The 10,665-nt window shown below is 36.1% G+C and overlaps 1 protein-coding gene across 1 annotated transcript; it reads left to right on the forward strand.

Moving 5' to 3' along the window:
- Positions 1–228: 228 nt before the first annotated feature.
- On the forward strand, positions 229–2,737 carry LOC149836844 (peroxidase P7-like). Its single transcript, XM_090007139.1, has 3 exons — positions 229–506; positions 1,006–1,191; positions 1,908–2,737. Exons 1-3 carry the CDS (start codon positions 276–278, stop codon positions 2,463–2,465), a joined length of 975 nt encoding a protein of 324 aa, XP_089863265.1. The 5' UTR covers positions 229–275; the 3' UTR covers positions 2,466–2,737.
- Positions 2,738–10,665: the final 7,928 nt, after the last annotated feature.

Genomic DNA, 10,665 nt, shown 5'->3' on the forward strand with positions numbered 1-10,665 from the left:
GGGCTCGGTGATATGAAAGTTGCTTCACAAATATTACCAGAAAAAAAAGACAAGATTCAAAGCGGCTTATAGATTTGCAAGTCAAAGATTACACACCAATGATACTTTTCAAACATGCATACCTTGACTTTTAGTGTGTGTGGGGGTACCCTCTATCATACTATATCATTATATATAGCTCATTCCTTGTACTTTGGTATCAGTACTCAAAAACAGAGGCAACACAGATATAGTCTGGCTTGTCAAGGTCTTGTTGATTCAAACCAGCCTTGACAATGGATGCCTCTTTCTTCTCTAACAGCAGAACAGCTCTGAGCTTGTTTCTGCTTGTGTTGGTCACCATGTCTTCCTCTCCTGCGTGTGCCCAGCTCTCTGTTTCCTTCTATGCCAACACTTGCCCTTCTGTGTTTGACACCGTACGTGCTGCAGTCAGGTCGACCATCAACAGGGAGCCTCGCATGGGTGCATCCCTTATTCGCCTTTTCTTCCATGACTGCTTTGTCAATGTAATTGTTAACCCCCATCTCTCTCTCTCTCTCTCTCTCTCTCTCTCTCTCTCTCTCTCTCTCTCTCTCTCTCTCTCTTCTTATGTTTCCTAGCAAGCAAAATTTTTGTTCTTTGGCTTAGAAATACGTTGTGTTGACACTTCTTATCTGCCGAATACATAAAGAGTGCAAAACCTTCATCATATATCCGATTCATTTGCATCACTTGTTGTGATGAACCATTAGTTAATGGGATGAAATGGCAGTCCAATGTTGTCTCCCATCTAGAAACGCACCCAGTCATCATATATTTGTACAACAATTCATTATATTCACTAGAGATGCGTTCATCAAAATTTAGAATCATTTGTTGAGTGCTATATACCTTGATATAGTTTGTTAAATGATATATATGCTCATTCAAATTTCAAAGATATGCTCAATGTTAGGTATAATATTCTGGTGTACTTGTTTGTGTGATGATTGCGTAATAAATTAAAACTTTCTTTCTACGTTTCAGGGGTGTGATGGAAGCATCCTTTTAGATGATCCCAATGGAGAGAAGTCAGCACTTCCAAACTTAAACTCAGTAAGAGGGTATGATGTGATCGACCGCATCAAAGCTCAACTCAACACAGCGTGTGGTGCCAACGTTGTCTCTTGTGCTGACATCGTAGTAATCGCTGCCCGTGACTCTGTTGCAGAAGTGAGTCAATTAATCATTAATCATCTCTCTCTCTCTCTCTCTCAATTAACCATTATATATATATATATATATATATATATATATATATATATATATATATATATATATATATATATTTGCTACAGTGATGGGTAAGAAACCCTAGTTTAAAAATGTAATTTTGTTCTCATTGGTTTTGCATATTTGACCTTTTAGATGTGATTTACATATTATGTTTAGTAAAAACTAACCTTGATCATGTTTTTCTGACCTATATATCACATTTTACCAGGGTTAAAAAATCAACAGCTTATAATATATAAAATTTTGAAGCCTCAAAAAGAACATATTTTACGTCAAAAAATCATGATTCAAGTGTCGATTCTTACTCTTTTGACCATGCTAAACACATCCATGAGATCAGATTTGGTCAAAACAATCTCTTCATATAATTTTGAAAACTTACAAAATGAAATATACTAAATAAAACATGATAAATGGCCTTTTAAAGGTTTTTTTTATTAAATTTGACCTTAGAGATGCAATTTATATGCTTGATTTCATTCGGATCTGCTCTTAAATTGCCTGGTTCTAACACATTGATAGGTTTTTATAACGTTTAAAATGTCAACATCCTGTCATTTTTGAAAAATCCTCTTTTTTCATTGATAAAGTATGATCCAGCTGTCAATTCCTAGCATATATATTGTTGTGGTAATTGGTGCTTATTTTTATAGTTGGGAGGACCATCATACTCTGTGCCAGTGGGAAGGAGAGACTCTAGAACATCCAACCAGGCAGGTGCCAACAATGACCTTCCCTCGTTCTCAGAGGACCTAAACTCCATCATGTCCAAATTTGCTGACAAGGGCTTCACTGCAAGGGAGATGGTGGCCCTCTCCGGTGCTCACACAGTTGGTCAGGCTCAGTGTTCAACCTTTCGAGATCGCATCTACACTGAGACCAACATCGACCCGGCATTTGCGACAAGCCTACAGGCCAACTGTCCGAGGACAGCCGGCCAAGGGGACAGTAACTTGGCGCCACTTGATCCACAGAGCCCAAACCGGTTCGGAAACAACTACTTCCAGGCGTTGACCAACCGGAGGGGCCTGCTTCACTCGGACCAAGTGCTCTTCAATGGTGGTTCAACTGATTCTATAGTGACCACATATAGCAATGACCCCAATGCCTTTTCTACTGACTTTGCCAATGCCATGGTGAAGATGGGGAACCTTAGCCCATTCACTGGAGCCCAGGTTGAGGTCAGAGCCGATTGCAAGAAAGTCAACTGAACCAAGGGAGAACATATATATATATAGTACTCTTCCCTAGTTAGACTAGTTTCTTTCTTTCTTTCTCTTTTTGTGGCCTGTTATTACACCTTTCAAATTGCAAAGTAATAGACAATAGCTAGAGTGATTGATCCAAAAGCAAAGAAGTCACTCGTTTCTGATCACGATATGTGATTGAGTTCCTGTCAAGAAAAGAGATTGAAGAAATTTATAAAAATATGTAAAAGTTATCCTATATTTACAAATAGCTGTCACTTTCCAGTCATTACATTTAATCACCTGTATTTCTGGTTTGTACCAGTGAGATTGGCTGACACAGAAACATATAAAGCAACTAGTTTGTGATCATGATATGTGATTAATTGGGTTTCTGTCAAAAAGGAGAAGACAAAGTTCGAACCCCACTGGTATATGGGTGGCTGTCCTGTCTGCTTTGGCTTAAAAGGCTGTTTGTAAAAGAGAGAGGGACCTAATTTCCCAGCTCTGTTATATCCAAAATTGCAGCTTCACTTGGTGGTCGTTATTACATATCACGTTTTAGAGTCTTTTTTACAGTAATCGTCCCTCCCTTATAATGCAAATATAAAATTCACTGTTCCCTTAAGGTATGTTTGATGGTTTGATTAAGAATGGATGAAATGAGCAAAAAAGTATTGTATCAAGTGCAACCTTTGTTCGGACCGTAATTCGATGTTAAGTTTCAAATATCCGTTTGATGACGATGTGTGTGGAGAATTTGGACAGTCATGGATAATGAGTCGGATTACTTCATTTTAGATCGTATGTATGAACGAGTATTTTAACATGTTTATTATGGATTTTAACTTCAGATATATATATATATATATATATATATATATATATATATATATATATATATATATATATATATATATATATATATATATCAGATTGTATCTAAAACTGTTTAAAATTTGGGTAATTTGAAAAAAATAAGAATTGATAATTTTTATATATAAATGCTTTAATCGGTGTCATATTATATCTAATTATGAAAGTTTATCAAAAAATTATGAATTGTAGCTCCAAATATAGATCTCAATCTCAAACTGAAAAATGTTTAAATTTTGGGTAATTTAAGAAGAAAAAAATTTATGTTTTTTATAAACAAATAAAAAACCATAAATAAATCATAAAACTCTAAAATTCAAGAAAATAAATCATAAATAAACCAAAAATCCCTTAACTACAAAAAAAATAAACCATAAGTAAAATAAAGTGTAAAATTAAATCTAAGAACCCTAATGAAAGAAAAACAAACCCTAATCAAATTAAGTATAAGAAGTCCTAATTAAAAAAAAGGATTCAAAACCCCAATCAAAGAAAAAAAACTCTAACCTAATCAATGAAAATCAAAGAAAAAAAATGTAATCAATAAAAATCAAAGAAAGTCCCCTAATTAGTAAAAATCAAGGAAAAAAACCCTAATTATATAGAAGATCTAACCTAATCAATGAAAATCAAAGAAAAGTTCTCTAATCAATAAAAAAAAAAACCCTAATCAATGTAAATCAAACAAAAAACCCTAATTATTTGAAAGATATAACCTAATCAACAAAAAAAAGCCCTAATAAAAAAAGAATAAGAAGAACGAAGAAGAGCGAGAGAACACACCACTGGCCTCCCCTTCGCCGGTGTCACCTCTGCTTCTCTGCCCGCTGCATAGGAGAGAGAGAGAGAGAGAGAGGGGGGGTCGGGCCCCACTCTACTCTTTTTTTTTTTTAAATTTGTTCCCGTTCTCTTCGTAAGAGGGGTTGGAACAAAAAAATCATGTTATTATGGATGTGGCGGACGCAACGTTCAAATGTTTGTTAAAATTTACGTTTTTTTTTGTGATTTTCGTCCATGCACGAGACACACCATCAAATATGCCCTTCGGGCGTGTTTGATAGGGGCTTTTGAGGTGGGGCCCACGCCTCCAAAAAAAAAAAGTTCTCCCCGTTGGGTGAACTACCTTTTCATCGTCTCCGGCCTCTCCCCAACTTTCATCGTCGCCAAACCCGACATTCGGTGGCTCTCTCTCTCTCTCTCTCTCTCTCTCTCTCTCTCTCTCTCTCTCTCTCTCCTCACTATCTCTATTCTCCTCCTATGTGGTGAGTGGAGAAGAACAGGGTAAGGAGAAGCGGGAGACCCCCATCTCTAACTCTCTCTTCCCCCCTTCTTCTTCTTCTCTTGTAATTGGGGCCTCGGTTCCCCCTCTCTCTCTCTCTCCTCACTATCTCTGTTCTCCTCCTCTCTGTGGTGAGTGGAGAAGAACGGGGTAAGGGGAAGCGGCCCATCTCTCTCTCTCTCTCTCTCTCTCTCTCTCTCTCTCTCTCTCTGTCTGTGGTTGTTTTACAATGCGTACTGTTTTGAGTCCTTGTGCTTGTGGTTGGCTTGATACTAAGCCAACCCACCGGCAGTGGACCCCACAAGAACCAGCCTTCTTGGCTTCATTGTCCACCTTGACTTTCTTGGTACGACCTCTCCAATTCCGTGAGCCGCATTGCGTAGAAAATAGCACGCCTTGGTGGGGTCCAACACACCCATGATAGGACAGAAAAATGCTGGGTTCCAGCATGTGTATCGACTCGACGCATCCTGTCCTGTCCTGTGCATTATTATTATTGACCTTATAGTTGCTGGATGGTTTCTTTACATTCTCCCAACAAAAACAAATTTAATAAATAAAAAGGCCTTAGTTGCTGGAGGGTGAAGAAGTAATGGTAGGCATTGTGGCCAAACCATCACTAGTTTGATTAATCAAATCATTTTTTAATGACACCGAATCGGTTTGGGCACTCATACAAAATTCCAAAGTGCTGGAAAATATATGCACAGCAGTATTAGGAGAATAGAAACCAAGAGTATACAAACTATAAGACGATGATTTTACCTAGTTCACCCACAAAGAAGAGCTCCATTCAATTCAGGGCAATCTCACTATACAATATATAATTCATTATCTGTTAGGGAACGACCCTTCAACTTACAGATGGATCGAAGACAAATACGGAAAAAAAAAATCACACGAGAACAAGAATTTTAAGTGGCTTGACAAAAACATCTTAGTTTTATTATCGCACTGAGCTTTCTTTTTTTACGTATTAAGATACAGTCAATACAGTGGAGGATGTCTCTTCAAATAAGAGTCTACTAATTTTACATCCCTAATTTGCTAAGAACTACAACTATCACAACTGAGTTCTTAATAATAAGAGAACACAATGTACTCTCTCCTCCGTATATGATGAAAAAAATATGATAATTAAAGCCTTTATATCCTAGGGTTTGGACGCAGAAAGATTTACCCTCTCTTTTTTTTTCCTCTTTTACAATGGCACATATATACTCACACCTAAGTGTTAGAACGACTCCACCTTTTCTCTCCAAAAGTTAATTTAAGAGTCCTAGACACAGCTAGCTAAATACCTCTCAATAATGAATAAAAATGCTATTAACCCCAAGAGACAAAAGTTGGGTCATCTTACATCATCTAATCAGTCTATACCTTCATAAAGTTCCCCACTTGACATTACCAAACCATCAAGTTCACTTTGGCTTGAAAGATAAAGAAATGCAAATCCATTCCACTCATCAAATCTTAAAAGACAAATTGCCTTTTTGCTAGCTTCAATTGACACCTTGCATTCGGTCTCAGTAGTAAACAATGTTATCATTTCATCGAAGCTTCAACATCCAATTTATTGCACCATTTCTCTATTAAAATATATAACTAATAATTAATGACCTTGTTTTGATATGATTACTGCTAAAATATGTATTCATATAACTATGCATTGGATTGTAATCTTTGCTATAGATGACAACATAGTCACTCGTATTTTCCTCAGTATTGAAGTATCTATTGGCTGCTCCCTAATAATTTTTTTGAGATTTGCTATATATATGCATCTTTTTTTTTATAAAGAGTATCAACTAAAAAACATTTATAAGAATGTGTGTGTGCGCGCGCGCACACACGCTTGCACAGGTACAGTTTGAAAATAGAAGTTGCTTAACAATAGGCAAGGATCATGGGATGGGAGGTAGCCAAATATCAAAAAGCTAAAGGATTAAAGTTACAACATTAGTATACAAATAAGAGTATCAACAGGGCTTCAAATATTTTTGGTTGCCAAGCTGATTGGCTTCCGATGAAATACCCTGGTCTTCCTCTTCACTTGGGGGTGACAAGGAATTCACATTGGAATGAAGTGGAGGATCAGATTAGATCCAAGGTTCAAAATTGTGGAGCAAGGACGTTGTCCAAACTTGGCCGAATTTATATCGTTAGATTCAATATTTTACCTGTGGTTTTAAACCTTCTGCAATTTTTTCGGATTCCTGGTTGAGAAGCACTTGATTTCTTTCTTGCAACACTTCATTTGGCATGGGAAAGCGAAAGGGAACTCTAAATCTTTGATGAGCTGGTCAACTATTGCTTAACCTTTGGATGGTGGTGGTTTGGGGATACATAATATTGGTCTCTTCAACTTTGCACTTGCCAAATGGCTTTGGCTAATTTGCTCGAAGGAGGGCAAACTTGCTTCTATCTTCATCGATAAATATGCCCTTTCTGGTCACCCTTGGTCTTGGGTGGAGAACCACAAATGGAGGAAGGGTTCGGGTGTTTGCACTACAAGAAATCTGTGGATTAGCAACGGACGTAATCCATCGCTAATCCGTCACTGAACAATTTAGCGACGTACTAGCGACGGATAACTTTCATCGCAATTTCTTAGTCACTAATTAGCGACAGAACATATCTGTCACTACTTTTATTTACTAATTTGTGATGGATTAGCGAATGCCATGATCCATCGTGAGGTCGTCGCTAATCCACAAAGATTTGGTTTTGCGACAGATACACATCCACCGCTAATTTTGTCGCTATTGTAGCGATGAATTTGCGACAGATTACAATCCGTCACAAAATATCGGTCGATTCAGTTTTGCGATGGATAAATATCCATCCCTAATTTGTCGCCAAATTGAAGGCTGATACTAATTAACGACGGATAATATCTATTGCTAATCCATTGCAAAAATAAAAAAATGTTTAAAATATAAATATCGAGAAAAAATTTCTCGTTATACAATTTATATATCCTTTGTATAAAAATAAAGTACACATAAAAAATACATATATAAAGCAGGTGAAACAAATTTAACACAAGTTACAAGGAGAAAAAAATTTATCGATCCACTATAATCCTCGCCAAGTTCTAATTATTTAAAAGTGAACGTAAACAAAGAGTTTCGTTTGAAACAACAAGAAGGTGCAACGAATTCAACACATGAATCTAATCATCGCCAATATTCGGAGCATCATCCTCTTCATTGTCTCGATCTGCCCCTTCATCCATGTCTCTATCAGCTTCTTTACGCTAATTATCTCCAACATCCTACAAGAGAACCGAAAGGTTAGTATTGATAAACAAAATATAATGAAATAAATTATATGCAATCCACCTAATCTAAGGCAATCAAAGTAACATGGATGAATGACACATAGACTAGCAATAAAGTGAAGGACATTAACATAATTCAGATATGTATTCTAAGGCTGACAAAAAAAATTTATAGTGATTCAATCATGCAAATATGTGTTTTAAGGTTGTCAAAAAAAAATGTCATAGTGATTCAAGCATGCATATATGGTTTATAAGGTTGTCAAACAAATGTGTTATGTATCATAATCATGCATATATGTGTTATAAGGCAGTCAAAAAACTTTTGTAGTGATGAAATCATGCTTATATGTGTTTTAAGGTTGTCAAAAACTTTCATAGTGATTCAATCATACATATGTGTTATAAGACAGTCAAACAATTTCATAGTGATAAAATCATGCTTATATATGTGTTCTAAGGTTGTCAATTTTTTTTTATAGTGATTCAATCATGCATATATGTGTTCTAAGGTTGTCAAAAAACTTTCATAGTGATTCAATTATGCATATATGCGTTATAAGGCAGTCAAAAAACTTTCATAGTGTTGAAATCATGCTTATATATGTTCTTAGATTGTTAAAAAACTTTCATAGTGATTAAATCATGCATATATGTGTTATAAAGTAGTCAAACAATTTCATAGTGATAAAATCATGCTTATATATGTGTTCTAAGGTTGTCAAAAAACTTTTATAGTGATTCAATCATGCATATATGTGTTATAAGGCAGTAAAAAAACTTTCATAGTGATGAAATCATGCTCATATGTGATGAAATCATGCATATACTAGCTTGAAATCTAACGACATGAAACTTTCATACTTGACGGGCACCTGCAGACGAAGTTCTCCTGTCTCGAAAAAAGCTGCACAACTCATTACGGACAATGTAAAAAATGACTTCATATAAAAAGTCATGCACTATGTCCTTAACAAGCTGGCGGACACCATCCCAAGAATTAGCAGAGTCAATCAGACGCTACGAGTTGATGCTGGCGGGAGAACTCTGAGAGCCCTAGCTAGAGGAGGCAACGACTGGTGTGATGTTCATATTACTCCCAAACCCAAACACACGACTCTTTTGTGGTTCACCGGTTGCAGTCACCCATGCTGCAAGATCAAAAGACGGATGCTGAGTGGAGTCATCGACATATCGCTTTACCATCTGCTGCTCATATGACTCCTACAACGTAATGATTACAATATGAATTAATAATTAAGATTTACAATGTTCATGGTAACTTGTCTATTATAATGTTTATTGATACAATAAATACATATCATTGTCGCTCTTGACTTCTCTGATACGAACTCTCTCATGCTCTCACATTTATGTATTTCAATAAACACATCCTTGTAAGGCACAATGCCTCCTTTTTTTTCTTCCTGAGAAGTTAAATGATAAAAAAATTAATTAAAAAACATGCAATAATACTTATAAATTTGATAATATATATTGATGAGTTACCATTTTCTTCTAGTGGCTCCCAAAAGTCCTAGATCCACCTGTGTGTAGATGAGCATCGGGCATCTTCGCTCAGTTTTATGCAGCCTTTGCTGAGCAGTTTCAAAATTCATGGCCCGCTCACTTGTCGCACATTGCATCCCAATAATCTGACCTGATAGTAGGAGGGTCATGGCCCTTTCACTATAGTGGATCATATATCCCACCATATGCTTTTATTGCTGCAGTCTTCATATTGTGTAGCATGTCAGCAAATTGACTGACAGCCATCTTCTGCCACACCCTCCTTTCATCTTGCTCGTCTTTCGCAGTCGCAAAGCGATTTGAAGCCTATAAATAATTTCAGAAAGTTAGTACACATGACTATAACAAAAAATTAAATATAAAACACATTAGCTATGATAAATGATTATATACCATGAATGACGACCACAATATGTCCAACACCTTCTTCAGGTACTCTTTTCATTGAGCGATCGATCTTGAAAAATGTTGAACTAGTGATTGCCTAATTTTTTGTATTACTTCTTATGGCTTGAACCTCGTGTTGTACATGAATTGGTATACATTATCAATCGACTATCGATATACACTATTTATAAGATAAGTATTGGATAAGTGAAAATGAAATACTTACGGTCGACTATCGATATACACTATTTGAATGAGTCATCGTGTGTCAGACTGAGAAGACCCTACATCTGACATTGTCTCGTGATGTGTATGAATAACTGGTGTAGGTGGGTCATTTACACGCAAAACATCATCTATAGAAAAATGAGTTAGAAATTCACACAATGCACATTTAAACTAATCAAGTATACAATTATTTAAATGATATACCTATCAAAGCATTACGTGAAGACGAAAGCTGAGACTGACTATCACGGTCTCCACTTGATCATCGACCACTGGGTACTCCACCACTGTGACCTTCACGAACCATATTCTAACAAATAAAAATATTATTTGGATCAGTTACATAACTCTTGATCTTATCATGGGCATGACATATGCATGAAATGTAAAGATTTAAAGGTCTTATAAGAATCAATTTTACAACTCTGCAAGAATTGAGCATGTACATGATAAGTATGCATGGAATGTAACATGATATGCAATTCTATGAACATAGATACATAATCAAATCGAAAATAACTTCATGCAAGCATGCATACAGTTACATCAAACATTGCAATACATTCAAATCATTCATATCACAATAATGTCAAACATGTATCTGCAACAAACACACTCCAATATCCCGCTAACTACAACCA

Source organism: Nuphar pumila, chromosome 5 (genome assembly GCF_984573655.1).
Source record: "Nuphar pumila chromosome 5, dmNupPumi1.hap1.1, whole genome shotgun sequence".
NCBI classification, from domain to species: domain Eukaryota; kingdom Viridiplantae; phylum Streptophyta; class Magnoliopsida; order Nymphaeales; family Nymphaeaceae; genus Nuphar; species Nuphar pumila.